The sequence below is a fragment of the Cynocephalus volans genome, chromosome 6 (assembly GCF_027409185.1).
Source record: "Cynocephalus volans isolate mCynVol1 chromosome 6, mCynVol1.pri, whole genome shotgun sequence".
Lineage (NCBI taxonomy): Eukaryota > Metazoa > Chordata > Mammalia > Dermoptera > Cynocephalidae > Cynocephalus > Cynocephalus volans.
The window spans coordinates 158,408,972-158,428,044 of NC_084465.1; the positions used below are offsets into that span (position 1 = coordinate 158,408,972).

The following is a 19,073-nucleotide window of genomic DNA, read 5'->3' on the forward strand; positions in this document are numbered from 1 at the left end:
TGAACTGACATCTACATCATAGCTGAGTCTATCCAAGATTATTGTCCTTCCATTTGCTGAGGTTTACTTTTTTCTTTAGCATTCTGAAGCTTTTCTCAAACAGAGCTTACATGTTTCAATGTTAAGTTTATTCCTATTCTATTAGTGTCTACTGTGAAATGGGAGGTCTTTACTTCTATTTCATTTGATCGTTTTTATAATGCCCTCAATATAACTTTATTCCCACCTCCCCAAATGGATTCTATTTATACTTATGTGAAGAATGGTAATAGTGAAATAGTTGTAAGATAGGTCTTTGTAGAAACTTTTTAAGTACATAACAAAGGCATGTGGTCTGTGATTACAGTAATCTGACGGTTAATGGCAAATTGAGTTCAGCCTTAAATTCTACTTTGAGCCAAGGTTTTCCTCTCAGAAAGTGAGCATGACGCTGACCTAGACAGCTGCCTCCTTCCTCACTTTTCAGCTCTCTGGCGACATTGCCTGTTGAACTGTAATGCTTTACTTCAGCCCAGGGTTCGCAAGTTTGGGCCAATTCTCCCAACCCCCAAAGAACAGAGTGAACATCTACCCTCAGGGGGATGTGACAAAAGCAGGCACCCAATAATAAATTTTTCTTAAATATTGTTCGCTTAAAAATAAATTCGGATTTTGCATACAACCAAAATAAATGTTACTTATTTTTTAAAAAACAGTGTTCTAATTGATTTATTATTTGCTCCTCCAAAGCTGAAACAGGACTCCAGCGGTTAACGGTTAATCTCGTCTCCCGTACTATGACACACCTTCTGATGGTCGCACATACACACCACCCAGTCTACATCCTTGGAGTTTCCTATTCACCGGGCAGTCCAAACACTGAGTCTCACACGAAAACACACCACAGCCTCCTCAGCCTTACCCCGCCCCAAACACATATTCTTACGGGCCCAAGCTCGGGTCACAGCCTGTCTCGTGCTTCCAGGTCCCGCCCCTTGCCCAGCACCCACGTCCTTGCTCCAAATACCCACAAGCCGACGAGAAAGCCCTAAAAAGTGAGCACTTTTGTTTGAAACCGCACAAATGCAAGCTGGCCCAGACCCTCAGGATTCCTCGAGGGTGGCCAGGTAGGGTCACTAATGCTAAGGCGGGCCAGCTGCAGAGAAGAACGGTAACCACCACCCCCACCACTCCCGGAGCCTTTACGGCTCTGCGCAACATTTCCCAGGAGGCCCCGCCGCGTGAGCCGACACCCTTCCAAGCCCCGCCCACCCCGCAGCCTTTACGGCTCTGCGCGACATTTCCCGGGAGGCCCTGCCGCACGATCAGCCTGGCGAAGTGACGTGCTCCCTCGGGAGTGGGCCGGGTCCTGCAGGGGGCTTTTTCTAGAGTCCTTGGGAGGTTGGGGTCTGGTTGTATTTGCTCCTGCCGATTGTAGGCTTGGTGCTTGGGCTCCGAAGACCAAGCCGCGTTTTTGCGCTACTAAGCCCAGCTCTGTACTACGCTTCGCATAGGCACTGCATCGCAGTTACCGCGGGGTCTCGGCGCTGTCCTGTGGAGTTGGCGGGAGAATCCCACTTCTCTGGGCAAAGTGTTTTGAATTTTTTTGTTGTTGTTGTTCTGTTTTGTGACCGCGCTCAGCCAGTGAGCGAACCGGCCATCCCTATATAGGATCCGAACCCGCGGCGAGAGCGCTGCTGTGCTCCCAGCGCCGCACTCTCCCGAGTGAGCCACGGGGGTCGGCCCGTGTTTTGAATTTTTAAGTACAAGTGTCGCAGATCCCTACAGCAGTTTGGGTCGTTCCTGATCGGACCGGGGGAGGCTGAAAGAAGGGAGTTACAGACTTCTGGGGTGGGGTGGGGTGAGGCGGCGGGAGACACAGGCCTGCGAACAGGACAGTGGCGGAGGCGTGATCGAGGTGTGTGATTGTGACTCGTGTGTATGGCGAGTGGTGGTTCTAGGCGAGGGCGTTTGCGACCCTGTTCCTCACCGGGTGAGGGTGTTTGGTGTGTACCTGCTGCGCCTTCATCGTCTTGCTGTCGGATTCCGTCTTCACAGAATACGAGGAGGCGGCGAGAAGGTCCCAGATTCCCTGACCTGTGTGTGAGGACGTGGGTGGGCGTCGCGGGTGGGGGCTGGAGATGAGGGTAATTTTAAACTTTGTCAGTCTGGACTTCAAGAAAAACTTTGGTGTCTCACGAATCCTTTCTGTTTTCCCCGTTCTGCCCTCGTCCAGGAGAGACACCTGGAGGAAGAAGGAATATGGCCAGTGCATATCTAAAAACCACTAATGAGGTATCTTGGTGTTTCTTTATTTTCTTTTTGTTACAGTCCATTTTTTACTTCAGGCCTTGATTTGCTTTCCTTCTGAAGTTTTTTGCCTGAATTAGCCTAAGTGATCCATCCGATTTCTTGTATGTACCATTTGAGAAAATGTTGGTGTGTGTAAAGAGCCCTCCACCCAACGCTCAGTTAGTAATTTGACCAATATTTCGGTTTTATCCTGTGTGGTCTTTTTAGCTTATTCAATATATTTTTCCTGATTATAAGATTATATTAGTTTAGAGAATCAGGAAAATGCACAAAGTAACCAGAAGAACATTAAAATCCTAACTTCCAAACAGCCACTGTTAACATTTTGATGTAATTTAATTTCATTCTGTGTTTCAGTTCATATGTAAGGTGTACATTTATACCATATTTACAATTTTATAGCCTACATTATTTAAATTTACATTGTGACTTTGTCTATATGTTTGAATACTCATAGCAAATTACCTTATTTTGTAGCCACAAATATTTCTTTGAGTGAATTTGCAATAATTTACTGTTTTCCTTTTATTATAAAAATTTGTGTAAAGTTTATCAAGAAATGTAAAGAGCACACTCAGGTAACAGCCACCCAAGTCAAGACAGAACATTGCAAGCACTTCAGCGCTTTTATGATACTCAGTTTTCTCGTTATAATTTTACCTACCTAAGTATGCATCAATAAATGATGTAGTTTATTTTTACTTTTTATTAACCTCATAACTTTTTATCTGTTTGTATTATGCTGTTTGTGAACATTACAATTGGATTGTGTTTTTTTTTCATACTGTTGTATAGTGTACCATTATGAAATAGGTTAAATTATATTCCTATTATATTGTTGATGTTTAGTTTGGTTCTTTTCAATTTTTGGCTATTATGTACAATGCTCCTAGAACATATTTATACATAACTAGTGGGGTATAGGTGTGCACTTCTCTTTAGGGTATATACTTAGGAATGGAACTGCTGGGAAATTGGATATGTCTATTTCAGCTTTTTAAAAAAATGCCAAATGCTTCCTCAAACTACTTGTACCAGTTTGCAGTACAACATACTGAGCAATTTATGAGTTTCCTTGTCTCTTCATTCCTTGTTTCTACTATAATTATTTTTATTTTGTTGGGATCTCTTTGTGGTTTCCTTTGCTTAATTTTTTTATTGAACACTAACATAAGTAGAAGTAAATGCAAAAATCATGAACGTATAGCATGTGAATTTTCACAAACTAGATCCTCGGTACCATCACCCAGATCAAGAAATAGAATATTACCAATGTCTTTTTTCATCCTTACTTCCACTCTGCCACTTCACCTGTCCCCTAGGGATAGTTCTGACTTCTAACATCATAATTAGTTTTTGAACTTCATATAAATGGAACCATGTACTGTGTACTTTTTTGTGTCTGGTTCCTTTCTCTTAATATTTTGTTTTCAGAATAGTCACTGTTGATGCAGTTACTGGAAGCTCATACATCTTCATTGTTATGTGCTGTACTCCATTGTTTGAAAATACCATTCTCCATTCTGACGATGGCAGGCATTGGGATTTTTATCCTTTGATTATTTTGAAGAGTGTTCTTATAAGCATTCTAAATGTCATTTGGTGAACTTATATATGCATTTCTGTTTGGTAATAATAGCTAGGGATGGAATTGTTGGTCATGGATTATGGATATATTCAGCTTTAGATAGTGACTAACTTTTCCAAGGTGGTTGCACCAATTTATACTTTCATCAGCTCGTATGAGAGTTTCAGTTGTTTCACATCCTTACCAACATTTGATATAATCAGGCTTTTAAGTTTTAGTATTTTAGTGGGATGTATAGTGGTATCTAATTCTGGTTTTAATTGACATTCCCTGATGACTAATGAGGTGGAACACCTTTTCATGTGTTTATTGAACAAAGGATGTCCTTTGTAAAGTGACTGCTCAAGTCGGTGGAATAACATCAGGTTGTCAGTCTTTTTCTTACTGATTTTCAGTAGGTCATTGTATGTTCTGGATAGTAGTCCTTGGTTATATGGGTTATAGTGTCTTTTCTGTAACTTTTTTCTGTAACTTTTTTTTTTGTTTTGGCTGTGTATAGTATCTTTGAATAAACAAAAGTTCTCAATATAGTCAAATTTACCAATATTTTCTTTTATGGTTATTGTGTTTTGTGCCCTTTTCCTTCTATCCTTGAAGATATCATCCTATATAGTATTCTCTTTTAAAAATTATTATTTTGTCCTTCGATTTTAAGCCTTAATCTACCTGGAATTTATGTTCGTGTATCATGTGATTTAAGGAGCCAATTTCAGGTGGATTTTTTTCCCCAGAATTTGGATACTTCATGTTCCAGCACAATTTATTGAAAAATCTTTTTTTTCTTCCTAATTTGATGCCGCTTCTTAAATGGTATGACCATATATGCATGGGTTTTGTCCTGGGTTTTGTTCCATTGGTCTATTTTTATATCTCCAATACTTTAATGCAGTACCATACTGTATTAAATATAGTTTTCAGATAACTCTTGATATCTTACTGAGTACATCTCCTGCCTTATTTTTATACTTCACAAATGCCTTGGGTATCGGTCCCTTGATTTCCATTTTATTTTTTTTCCATTTTACTTTTTAGAATCGGCTTGTCAATTTCCATTAACAAAAAATCCTGCTGGGATTTTGAGTTTCTTGGCGTTTTTAGTGAATGGAGCTAGGTAGTCTATATTTCTTAAAAAGAAAAATACATTGACTTCAAACAGTTATTTCTGATTCAAGTTTAGAACATAGGGCTTTACTTAATTTTAGTGGTTATATATTTGTCTTGTTATTGTCATAATTGCTTACTTTTCTGTTTTAAAATATGTTTGCATTTCTTTCCATTTCTTTTTGTCCTTAGTGTATATTTCCATTGCATGCATGGTTAGGTTAATTTGTTTCATTTTGCTTTTAATTTTCAGGGCTAGTTTTTATCAGCACCATGCTCTAACCGAGTAAGCTAACCAGCCTGCTCTTAGTGTTTATTTTTAAAACTTAAATTTCATTTTCCAATTACTTAAAGTATTTACCAGGTTCTGTAGACTAATCTTCAAAATAAGGTATATTCTGAGATATCTAGCTTCTATTATTGTCCCTCATACCCCCACTTCCCATCCTCACTCATATATTAACTGTTGTGGCTAAGTCTCACATTTTTTTCTTTTATCTTAATATAAGCAAACTGTTGTGGGGCAGGAAGGCTTTCTGGGGATAGCAAGGCAGCCGCCCAGGCAACTCCAGAAATTGCTTGACAGTGCAAGCATGTGTGGCTGGCTTTGGCTTTTATTGTGGTTAGTGGATGGAGCCAATGTGAAGGTTTTTAATGCATGGGCTAAAGTAGACTGTCACAAATATATGCTCGTATGGTTCCATTTATTTAAAATTCTAGAAAATGCAAAGTACTCTACAGTGACGGAAAGCAGAGCAGTGGTTTTCTGGGGGGGGGGAGTTGAAAATAGTGAAAAAGGAATTACAAAGGGGCACAAAGACACTTTTGCAAGTGACGTATATGTCTATTATTTTGATTGTGGTGATGATTTCATGGCTATGAAAATGTTATCAAAATTTATCAAATAGTACACTTTAATATGTAGAATTGTATGTCAATTACATTTCAATGAAGCTGGGGAAAAAACTTTAAAAAAATAAATCAAGGGTGAATGATTAAGAAACTGAGGGCAGTTGTCCCAATAAAGGTCACCATTCCGTGGGCAGCTGATATCAAAAGGCTATTCATAGAAAAAGAAATGCAAATAGACTTTAAGCATATTAAAATCAGTTCAGTCTTGCTCACAATATGAAATATGGAAATTTAAGTTATACTGAGATACCACTACTCACCTGTAATAGTAGCAAAGACCAAAGGCTTGGTCAAACTGCAAGGAAATAGACACTCTGGTATGGTGCAAATAGAGATGAAAGATGGTATAACCATCCCCTGACCCAAAGAGGAAATTTTGCAATGTCTAACAAAATTACATATGCATTTGTCCTTTGATCCAGTATGCCCTATTTTAGGAATCTATCCCAAACACATACTGGCAAAAATATGAAAAGATGTATGCAGAAGACTATTTAGCACTACAAACTTAAGAAAAGATTCAAAACAATCCAAATTTCCATCGTTAGAGAACTGGTTGAATGAACTGTGCCAAAATCTCACAATAGAATATTCTGCAGTTTAAAAGAAATGAGAGACACCTTTTTATAATGTTATAGACTTATTTCCACAAAAGCAAAGCGGAGATAAGCGTCATCTCAAGAGCCTTAATTTAAGCACATCTGCAAAGTCCCTTTTGCTATGTAACATATTCACAGGTTTCAGGGACTAGGTAAGGGGCCATTTTTCTATGCCTTTCACAATGGCCCCATGCAAATCTAAACAGGGCCTTCAAAGATTGAAACCCATTATACAAGACCTATTTAGAGGAGGGGTGATTATCCCCAGTAGTTCATTTAACTTCCTAATATAGCTCATTCTTAATCTTGGAAAGTATGAATAGTGCCTCATAGTGGATTACTGCAACCTTAAAGCCATGGTCCTATTCAATAATGTTCCCAAACCCAATATTATTGAAATTGACCCCATCCAGGCAGCACCTGGTAAATATTTTAATATTGCAGATATGTCTAATATTTTCTGTACAGTGTTTATTTCAGCAGCCTCTCGGTCACAGTGTGCCTTCACCTCTGAAGGGATGGGGGATACACCCTTACCAGGCTACCCAGGGGGTACCTCAGCAACCTAGATATCACACACCATCTTTGAAAGCAAGACCTTAACTGTTAAATACATCCTGCTTTCTCTAGGAACATAGGTTCGACATTACATTGAAGACATCCTCTTCAAGGAGATTCATTTGACACTATCATTCAGGACATATACATATTCACAGAAGAGCTCACTAAAGGGGGATGGACTGTTACCCTCACATAGTACTAGCCCTGCCACCTCTGTTAAATCCTGAAAATTCTTTGGCCAGCCAGGGGCCTCTACACCCCTAACAATGTCAAGACTTAGCTATTGACCCCTTAGCAATCAACAATGTTAAACAAGCCCATTATCTTTTAGGCCTTCATGGGTTATGAAGGCAACATATTCCTCATTTACAAATTTTAAGTCCATTTACACTGTTGCCTGCAAATCAGTACAACCTGAATGGGGTCCTGTCCAACAAAAGGCTCTAGAATCTATTCAAATTGCAATACAGTGGGCACTCTCAGTAGTACCCCAGAGACTCCTTCATTACTGAGGCTTTAGCAACCTGTTCTCCTGCCTCTTGGAGTCTCTAGACCACCCATGACAGCCTTAAGTTGGTCATGGACTTGTGATACAAGAAACTGTCCTCCTCAGTCCCATGCTGCTTGCCATTAGAATTGCAGATGGTTGCATACTGGGCTCTTCTGGAAGCAGAGGCTCTCACAGGTCCTGGGTCTGTAACCCTCCGTGCCTACATGCCCATGATGCCCTGGGTCATGGGAGCAGCACCTTGTAAGCTGGCATGGCTCCAAGCCTCCTTGCTGTACTGTGAAGCCAAACTGGGACTTCTGGTATAACCCACCTGCAGGGGGTGGCCTCCCCAACCTTAGTGCATTGTCAGATGCCACAGTGGTAGAGGGTATCACTCTCTTCCAGACCCCTTGACTACCTGGGGAGCCCCTTAGCATCACCTGAGTAAACAACAAAGGGAGTTTGTACACTGTATGAATGACATCACCATCATCACACTAATGAAATTTGCTGGGAAGATGCTGCTTTTCATCCCTTAACCCAGATGTCAGTGATCAAAGATGGACCAAATGGTCAGCACAATTGGCAGAATTTCAGACAGTGGGTTTAGAATTGGAAGCCCTGACCAACATTTGGCCCCATCAGCACATTTTCACAGACTCTTGGGCTGTTGGCAGTGGTCTGGCCATTTGGTCCAGTCTGTGGCAGCAACGACAATTCCTTATCCAAGGTTGTCCTCTTTGGGGTAAAGCACTCTGGGAATTTCTTGCCTCACAGATACCCAAGATACAAATGAAGGTCATACATGTCTCTGCACATTCTAAAGGCACAAGGCAAGGCTTCACCAAGACACTCCTTATTCCTGTCTGAGTTCTACACCCTACTGATAATGCCCAAAGCTCTCATTTCACTTCTCATAATACATAATACTGAGCTTTGAAACAAGGCATTCATTGAAACATTCACCTCACATACAAGTTTCAGGCTGCCACCATTAAAAAAAATAGTATGAGTTCAAATAGTGTGAGTTCCCACATATCCTTCAGCCAGCTCCCCCTGACGTTAATATGTTGTATGGTACATGCTATCAAAACTAGGAAAATAAAATTGACACAATTTGAAAAATACCTTACAGACCTTATTTCAATTTTGCCAGTTTTCCTGCTAGTGTGCTTTTCTTGATCATAATCTAGTCCAAGATCATACACTGCATAGTTCTGTCTCCTTAGTCTCATTGAATCTGTGACAATTCCTCAATCTTTTGATGACCTTGACACTTTTGAGGAAAACTGGTCACTTATTGTAGAATGGCCCATATTTAATCATGATTAAATTGAGGTTGTGCATTTTGGCAAGTGTATCACAGAAGTTTTGTTGTGTCCTTTGAGAAGCATCTTACTGAGGGATACGTGACACTGATATGATGATATGTCTTTCACTGGTGGTGTTCGCCTGCATCATTTGGTTAAAGTAGTGTCTGCCTGGTTTCTCCACTGTAAAGTTACTGTCTATTCCCTTTGTTATTCATAAATATCTTGTGGAAAGATAGTTTGAGACTATCCAATTATCCTGTTCCTTATTAGACATTGGCCCACAAATTTTAGTATCCATCAGTTCTTGCCTGCAACGGTTTTTACTGTGGTATTTGTTTAATGACATCTACTTCCTTTTTCTTCTGTTTATTTATTGGAATTCAACTATAAAACAAAGAGCTGTTCCTTTTTCCTGTTTGTCTGTTTACATTGGTACAGATTCATTTTTCCCCCCATTATTCTCATTTTTTGTTGTGTTGCAGCTTTGTGATGGAAGCTCCTTCAAATTAGCTCCTGGGTATTTTGATGCCCCCATTATCTTTTATTCTTATCACTCCTTTACCTTCTGGAACCCACAAGATGTCCCAAGCTCATCTTGTAGTTTCCCATTCCTGGAATCAACATTTTCTCAAGAAGCCCCATTTCTTTTCATTGGAGGATAGCATTTAGAAACCGAGATGTGGATGATAGCTGTGCTTATTGTTTCTGGGATGTCATTACCTCTACATCTTTTTAGCAGACAGAGGTAGGAAATATATGTATATGTATACTAACACATTCACATGCATCTACATTTGTATGTCTGTCCCTCTCTACATATATTAAAACCAAGAGGTATATGGATATCTCTAATTTTAATTTAACACAATGAGATTTATTCTAGATGTCTCCCTTTCCTTATTTGTTACAAGGTAGCAAAACATTAGAAAGCTATAATAAGACAACTAGATCGACTATCTTCTTGAATTCTCCAGTTGTTTGAAAGTTACAGTTTTTATTTTATAACATAAATTAAGTTAAAATGGAACACTTACTGTTTCAGTTTTGTCTTGGGCTCCAGAGATGGAGAGCAGTAGGTGTCAAGGTTTTAAGATATATTCCTATGGTGGAATAGTACACAGTCAGTAAAAATGATGTTTACTAAAGAGCTTTTCATAACAAAGAAAGCTTATCATATGATAGTATAGCATAAATTATATGCACATTCTATTTTCTGAGCTAGAGGTTATTTAAAACAAAAAGCAGGCTCCTGCCACATGACAGTCTCCCTGCCAAGGGTGGCCATGTCAACTCTCTTAGCTAATACCCTTGATATTTACATCCATATTCCTAATTAATATTCTTGGCCTGTTATTTCTTAATTAATTTTAGACATCATCTGCTAACTTCTCATGTGAGTTTTAGAATTTCCATACCACATCTGCACTTCTCTTTCACCCAGTAGGTTATATAAGCATTTTTTGTTAAATCAGTCATGTGCACATAATTATGATTACACACTGTTAAGACAGGTAGTACCTGAAGCTCATAGATTCTTTGAAGTATAACCTTTTCAAGAAACCCATCGTTCATGTATCAACTTAATTTTTCTAATAATCCAACGATACTGTGACATGCCTATCAATAAAATTTTCCACACAGCCACATACATTAACTCTTTTGTTTTTCTTCTGAGACTTCCCTTTGTCCTGCTGTAAAATGGGCTGACTGAATGGACAGTTGGCTGCTGCAAGATTTTTATGAGATGTGACTTTCACATATTATACTAGGACTTTGCTTCAACAACTCCTGTGATATTTCCTCTTCAGCGGGTGGGGGGAGAATCCTGTCTCTTTTCATTCCTGTTTTACCTCCATGTTATGATAGAGCTTATACCCTAGTAGCTTTCTAAGAAGGGTCATATGCATTTAATAACAATTTATTTTTTATTTATTTAGTCCTTACATAACTAGAAATGTCTTTATTCAACATTCACACGAGGTTGATAGTTTGGGTACAGAATTTAGGTCAGTGTTGATTTTTCTTAGGATGTTGGAGGAATTGCTTCTCTGTCTCCCTGCTTCTAGGGGAACTGTTGGGGAGTCCCTTGCCATACTACCTCTCTATCTATTATTGGACCTGCTTTTTCTCATTGGAAGTTTTAGGATTTTGTCTTTGTATCAGGAGTTATAAAAATTTTACTCTTAACGTAATTTTGTAAAGACTCAGAATTTCTCCTTTTTAAGCATAAAGAGGAAGGAAAAGAAAAGAAGAAACATTTACTAGGATTTACTCTACCAGGAATTGTGTTGGGTTGCTGACATATGCTATTTCTTTTCATTATGAGATTCCACATAGTTTGAAATTATACATACCCAGATCTGTCTGGATCATGGAGATGCCTATTTTATACAGAAGACTTTGCACGGGGAAAATGGAATGTTTGAGGACCTGCAGACCTACTGTATTTACCAATTTCCTTAGAATTCTCCATCTCCAGATTCTTGGCACACAATAGCTCCCCTTTCATTCCGTGCCTCTTCTTCCTCTGTACTCACCTCTGTTTCCTTCTGCCTCTCCATGTTTGCTGTTTTAGGGGATGGTGCGGTTCGGTGACGTGACTGTAGATTTCTCCCGAGAAGAGTGGGACTGCCTGGACTCTGTGCAGAGAGTTTTATACAGAGACGTGATGTTGGAGAACTACAACAACCTGGTCTCAGTGGGTAAGAGTACCTGTCCCCTGAATTTCAAAATCTGCTTAGGAATGTCTGCTTCCTACATTCTGAATTATTTAGCTGCCTTTAAATAACCAGCTCTCTGTTCATGGAGTTTGAACTTTGTGGAGATGGAAATAGGTGACACTGTTAGATTACGGAAGCTTAATTTTCTCTATTTTTCTTCCTGGGTTTTTTTTTTTTTTTTTTTTTTTTTCTCTCTCTTTTTTTATGTGGCAGCTGGCTGGTATGGAAATCCAAACTCTTTACCTTGTTCTTATAACACCATGCTGTAACCAACTGAGCTAAGTTGCTAGCCCTAATTTTCTCTATTTTTCACAAGATATACTTTTTTGTGGTTCTCCCTATAATCTACTTTTCTTTTTTTTTTAGTAAGTTTTATTTTGTATAGTTAGGGTTTACAACATGATGTTATGGGATACATATAGATAGTAAAATGGTTACAGTAGTGAAGCAAATTAACATGTCTATCATTTCACATAGTTTCTTTTTTTGGTGACAAGAGCAGCTAAAATCTACTTATTTAATAAAAATCCCTTATATAATATAATTTTGTTAACTTTAGTCCTCATGCTGTACATTAGATTTGAAGACTTATTCATCTTACATATCTGCTGTTTTGTATCCTTTGACCTATATCTCCTTATTCCCCACACCCTGTCAACCACTATTTTATTCTCTATTTCTGTTTTTGAGCTCTTATGTTTTAGATTTCACATATGAGTGAAATCATGCAATATTTCTCTTTTTGTGTTTGGCATAGCATAATGTCCTCCAGGTTCATCAATGTTGTGGCAAATGGCAGGATCTTCTTTTTTAAGGCTGAGTAATATCCCATCGTGTGTATATACAACATTTTCTTTATCCATTTGTCTGTCAGTGGGCATTTAGGTTGTTTCCATATCTTGACTATTGTGAATAATGATGCAATGAACATAAGAGTACAGATATTTTTACAAGGTGCTGATTTCATCTCCTTTGAGTATATACCCAGAAGAGGGATAACTGGGTCATATGATAGTTCTATTTTTAATTTCTTGAGGACCCTCTGTACTGTTGTTCATAATAGATATACCAATCTGCATTCCCACCAGCAGTGTACTAGGGTTCCCATTTCTCCACACCCTCACCAACATTTGTTATCTCTTTTTGATAATAGCCACCCTTACAGGTGTGAGATAATACCCCATAGTGGTTTCAATTCGCATTTCCCTTATGATGAGTGATGTTGAGCACCTTTTCATATACCTCTTAGCCAATTTTATGTCTTCTTTGGAGAAATGTTTGTTCAAGTCTTTTACCCATTTTTAAATTGGGTTATTTGTTTTCTGCTATTGAGTTATAAGAGCACATTATACATTTTGGATATTAACCTCTTAATAAGTTACATGGTTTGCAGTTATTTTTTCCAGTCCATAGTTTGCCTTTTCATTTTTTTTGTTTGTTTCCTTTGCTGTGTAGAAGCTCTTTAGTTCAGTATGGTCACATATACTCATTTTTGTTTTTGTAGCCTGAGCTTTTGCCTATTTATTTCTTGACCAAAGGACTAGATTTGAATACTCAGATATCACAGCATAACTGTTTTTTCTTGTGAGCAGGACTTTCCATTTCTAAGCCAGCTTTGATCTCCTTACTGGAGCAAGGGCAAGAGCCCTGGATAGGTGACAGAATACCTGCTAGAGATCAGTTCTCAGGTAAGTGACGGTAAATCAGGGGTGTTGGAGGGAACATTTCAGATGGTAACCTGTCAGTGAGGAGGTGATACCCTTGAGCCTGGAAGATGGCCCTTGTAGACTTTGGTCTCTGGAGACAGAGCTGTTGAGAGTGACTTTTCCACTCGGCCTCTCCTCCACTCCCACCCATTCCACTTTTATGTCTTTTTTAACCATTTTCCATCTTCCTCACCCTTGAAAGTCATTTTATCTATATTTTGTATTTAACTCATTAGCTAATTTATTTTGTATTAACTTTATATAACCGATGCTTTTCTCTAGAAACAAGTATGTATGTGTGTATGCATATGTATTATATTTTTCTACGTGGGTCTTAATAATCTACTAATGTTTTGTTACTTTTTAAAAATCTGTTTTTCTTATTCAGCCATTCATTTATTATAGTCTTGACCAACATGTATTGAATTTATAAGTTAATACAAAACAATCTCCTGAGTGTGAGAGATTACAAAATGTGTAAAATATTAAGGATTTCATGTAATAGGGGCTGCGAACATGTTTGTAAATGACTTCCACAAGGTAAAATTTAACACAAGAAAATTTCATATTGAGAGCTCAGAAGTAAGGCAGGACTAGAAATGTAGAAGTGGAGTTGGTCCATGTGGAAGTAATCTTTGGAGTGAGTGTGGTTGGCTATGGTGAGGGTGTTGGGAATACAGAGTTTGTGCCTGCATTGAGAAGAAAGAGGAGAGAGGGGAAAAAAAAAAAAAAAGAGGAGAGAGAAGAAGAATGAAGGGGATTCCTAGGAAACATACATGCATAGAATGAAGCTACCTCAAGGTCTGGCAAAGAATAATAGCAAACCTTCAATCTAAACAATTCCCAGAGATCACACAGAAATGAGAAATGTTTGAGTTCTGACCAGCTAGTGTGAGAGTTCACTGAGTACATTAGGCTCAAAAAAATACAGTGTGTTCTGATGCAGTAAACATCGTGTGTATGAATTTCCCTGGGGATAGCCCCACCTTAAGACAGGGAAGTCTTTGGGCCGAGCCCGTGGCGCACTTGGTAGAGTGCGGCGCTAGGAGCGCTGCGACGCTCCCGCCGCGGGTTCGGATCCTATATAGGAATGGCCGGTGCACTCACTGGCTGAGTGCCGGTCACGAAAAAGACAAAAAAAAAAAAAAAAAAAAAAAAGACAGGGAAGTCTGTGGGATGCCTTATGGTATACAGAAACTAAGTTACTTTTAGGTGTGACTACCACTCATGTAACCCTAGTGTGGAGGACCCAACATTGGTGGGTGCAAAACATGTATTCTAACCATTCTCAGGCCATTATTACACTACGGCAGAAACATGCATCGTTAATGAAACAATTGTTCATAAGACAGGAAGGGGCTTTAGGGGAGCTAGGTACGAATCTAGGCATTGTGGGTCAAGCTGAATTCACTTTTATTGAGGGGAATCATTCAGAGGGAAAATATGTATCAATTAGAATAAGCAGATTAGAGATGATTCTCTTCCAAGAGGAAGGCAAAGAATGAGAGTCAGCCTGGAAAGAAGATGAGGCTTTAGGGTCAGTGTTACAGGTTGAATTGTGTCCCCCACAAAACACGTGTTGAAGTTCTGACCTCCAGTAGCTGTAAATGTGAACTTTTTTTGGAAGTAGGGTTTTGGCAGACGTAGTCAAGTTATGTTATGATGAGGTTATCGGGGTGACTAATCCAGTATGACTGGTGTCCCTATAAGAAGAGTAGAGACACAAAGGGACACAGGGAGCTCATCATGTGACAATGGAGTGATAACATCTACAAACCAAGGAACACCAAGAATGGCCAGCAAATACCAGAAGCTAGGAAGGGGCAAGGAAGGATCCTCCCCCAGAGTCTTCAGAGACCCCAACATGGTCATTCCCTAGTAATAGAATTAAGGTAGCCCACAGGAAAGACTACTTTAAACCCGTCCTAACAAAGCTTAATAAAAGCTTTGAAACGATCAGACATCTTCGAATAACTCAACTGTCTACCATAACAAAGTCCAACAGTCTGAGGGAAATTAACAAAATTTGGCATTAACAGCATAACATGCATTATTCCCATCATCCAATCATAAATTACCAGATGTGGAAGAAGCAGGAAAATGTGACCATAATCAGGTGAAATGAATAGTCAATGGGAATGACAGAGATGATGAAATTAGTAGATGAGAATGTTGTAACAACTATTATAAGTATGTTTAATAAGCTTGTGGATTTAGAGGAAACTATTAATGTAATGGAGAGAGGAACTGAAGATATAATAAAAGAACCAAATGGAATTTCAGGAGCATACAAATACTGAATGATTTTAACAGCAGATTACGTAGTTCAAAAGAAAAGAGCTGGACTCAGGCCAGACTTTCTTTGGGCAAGGTTAATCCTTTACTACACAAGTACACAAGTGCTTATAGTGATTGAGTGATTTGCCCCCAACTTTTAAGCTCATATTTCAGTGCTGGGGTATAAAACAACCCAATTCTTCTGATGTTCCAACAATACCACATTGTCAGCCATTTTATTCTTCTCCCATTTATCTGAACTTGCAGCTGTCTTGTCCCACAGTCTGTCACTATTGTATCTGTTGCTTAGTAATGTCACCTCTGCTAAAATTGTTTCATGGAATTCCTAAACAGTATTTTCACTGAAATTCACACATTTTGAAGTCTAGCCACAGCATAGACTTCCCTAAGTTCACTCATGACTGACTCACTTTATATTTTTCCTTAGGTTATAAACAGTCTGGATTTCTACCTTCTACTAACCTACCTTATCATTTTTAATATATTATGTTTTAGCAAGCTGTCTGTCCTTTCATATCAAAAACATTTTCTGGTTATACTTACTTAATTATCACATTATCTTATGAAACAGATATAATACTTTCCCCTTTTTAGAATACACAGTATGATATTGTATGTATAGAAATAAATATAATTAACCTAGCCTTTCTTCAATTTGGATGATCACCTAGGATAATATATATCAAGCTTTCCAAGTAATTCTGAGTCATGCAAATTTTTGAGAAACATTAGCTTAATCACTTTCTTCATTTTCCTCACCTTCCTGTATGGACTTTTTTCATTCTCTGCTTTCCTTGTTCGCTTGTTGAAATGCCTGTCTTTATTTAGTAGTATAATAGAAGTTTATTTGAAAACATTTTGTTTATTCTTACCTTTTCTACTACAGAAGTTTTATTTCTCCAGATTAGGAAAAAAGCAAATGTTTGATTTTTATTTCATTTCAGATCAACCATCAAAGCCTATGACCAAGAAACCATGTTTAAGGAAAAAAGCTAGTAATGTAAAATCATTTCAGTTGGAGTTAATGGAAAGAATTAAAAGGCTGGGCTCAGCTGTCAGAGATGTTTCAGAATGTAAAGATCAGTTCGAGAAACAACAATCATATCAGGAGGCATGTTTCAGCCAAGAAAAAGTCACCCATGAAGATGTGCCTGCTTTCAATCAGCATGTGTCTCTTACACTACACCAAAGAATTGAAAATGAAGAGAAACCATATGAGTGTAAGCAATGTGGGAAGGCTTTTAGTCGTGCCTCACATCTTACTCAGCATCAGAGAACTCATACTGGTGAGAAGCCCTATGAATGTACAGAATGTGGAAAAGCCTTTAATTGTGGATCAGCACTTACAAAACATCAGAAAAGTCACACTGGAGAGAAACCCTATGAATGTAAGGAATGTGATCAATCTTTTAGTTGTGGCTCAGACCTTTTACGACATCAGAGAATTCATACTGGTGAGAAACCCTATCAGTGTAGACAATGTGGAAAGTCTTTTCGTTGGATCTCATACTTTTCTCAACATCAAAGAATTCATACAGGTGAAAAACCTTATGAATGTAAGGAATGTGGGAAGGCATTTAGAACTAGCTCATACCTTTCCCAACATAAGAAAATTCACACTGGTAAGAAACCATTTGAATGTAAGGAATGTGGAAAGACATTTTGTTGGAGCTCCTATCTTACCAAACATCAGAGAATTCATACTGGTGAGAAACCCTATGAATGTAAGGAATGTGGGAAGGCCTTTAATAAGAACTCAAAACTTGTTCAGCATCAGAGAATTCATACTGGTGAGAAGCCCTATGAATGTAAAGAATGTGGAAAGGCCTTTAATAGGAGCTCAAGTCTTATTCAACATAACAGAATTCATACTGGTGAAAAACCCTATGAATGTAAGGTATGTGGAAAGACCTTTAGCTGTAGCTCATACCTTTCTCAACATCAGAGATTTCACACTGGCAAGAAGCCCTATGAATGTAAAGAGTGTGGAAAGTCCTTTAGTTATCACTCAAACTTTACTGTACATAAGAAAATTCATACAGGTGAGAAACCCTATGAATGCAAGAAATGTGGCAAGGCCTTCACTGGGAGCTCCAGCTTTATTCAACATCAAAGAATTCACAGTGTTGATTAACCCAATGAATGGAAGGACTGTGCAGAAGATATTTTCATGGTTCAGAATAATAATAATAAACCAAATAATATTAAAATATGACATCCTATGAACAAAATAAATAACAACACTTTTACAACCTTATTGTAAATATTAGATCATATTTGAGAGTAACCATGTGAATTTATCTTTTGCTAATTAATGTCTATAAGTTTATTTCATGCTCAGCTGTGAAACCATTTCAAATTTTACTCCAAAATAGGAAAGTGTCTCAACTGATCATGTAGCCTCAAATTCTTAGCACTAGGTAATCATTAATTCCTATATTCTACATGTATATGTTGCCTCTTGTTGACTGATATATTCTTATCAATATTAGCCAGTATTTTAGGACCCTCTTTTCTATTATTTCAATCCAAAATATCTCTGCTTTCTCTCAGTATTTAAATATCTAAATTTAGTATTTTATATAAATGATATATTTATGTCTTATAATATTTGCTTTATTTACTTTTCCCTTGTATAAAAGTAATATCACAATTTTTTTTTTTGTGGCTGACTGGTATGGGGGTCCAAACCCTTGACCATGGTGTTATAAAACCACACTAACCAGCCTAACTAACTGACCAGCCATATATCATAAAACTTATGATACAGAGAAGCACAAGGAAAAAAGATAACTTGGCAATCCTATCAACCAGAGAAATCCACTGTCAAATGGATCAAGTCCACATTTTGTGCTTATGGGATACTAGCATTCTATAACACTATATTTTTACTTGCCATTCCCATGCCAAAGAAATTTTCCTGTTAGTAGACAGAAATCTTTCATAGTTGATAATAGCTTCACTAGATACCCTATGAGACTGTATTTACCAAATACCTTTAATGATTTTCCCCCAATTTAGGAAGATCATGAACAGTGTCCTAGACCAGCAGTTTTCTAGATGTGTCTTTATATGTTTCTGGTTTGTTTTTGTTTGTTTTTGTTTTAGGGAAGCTTTTATTGCCAATAAGTCACAAATACATTCTTGAGGAAAAGATTTAAACATGACAGATTCCCAAATCCTGTTTCATACCTGTCCTATATCCTCTGTATACTCACCATAGCTAACCAGTGTTATCAATTTTGTCAAATCTTTTCTCTGTGTTTAGAAATACATTAATATTTTTTGTTACATTGTGCATATGCAGAATGAAATAGGGATAGGGTTTCCACCTTGGCATGAGTGTGAGGATCAAATGTGTTAATAAATCTAAAGTGCTTAGAACTGTACCTGTTGTGTAATAAATATTTAGTAAATGTTAGCCATCATGATAATTATTTGTGGAAAGGAATTTATGTTGTATTCCACATTCAATCTTACAGATTTCTTATAG

At 38.0% G+C, this 19,073-nt stretch overlaps 1 protein-coding gene across 1 annotated transcript; it reads left to right on the top strand.

Annotated features, from left to right (window-relative positions):
- The first annotated feature begins 1,855 nt into the window (after window positions 1-1,855).
- On the top strand, window positions 1,856-18,118 carry LOC134380293 (zinc finger protein 383-like). Its single transcript, XM_063100007.1, has 5 exons — window positions 1,856-2,059; window positions 2,216-2,274; window positions 11,432-11,558; window positions 13,169-13,264; window positions 16,525-18,118. Exons 1-5 carry the CDS (start codon window positions 1,921-1,923, stop codon window positions 17,712-17,714), a joined length of 1,611 nt encoding a protein of 536 aa, XP_062956077.1. The 5' UTR covers window positions 1,856-1,920; the 3' UTR covers window positions 17,715-18,118.
- The last annotated feature ends 955 nt before the right edge of the window (window positions 18,119-19,073 follow it).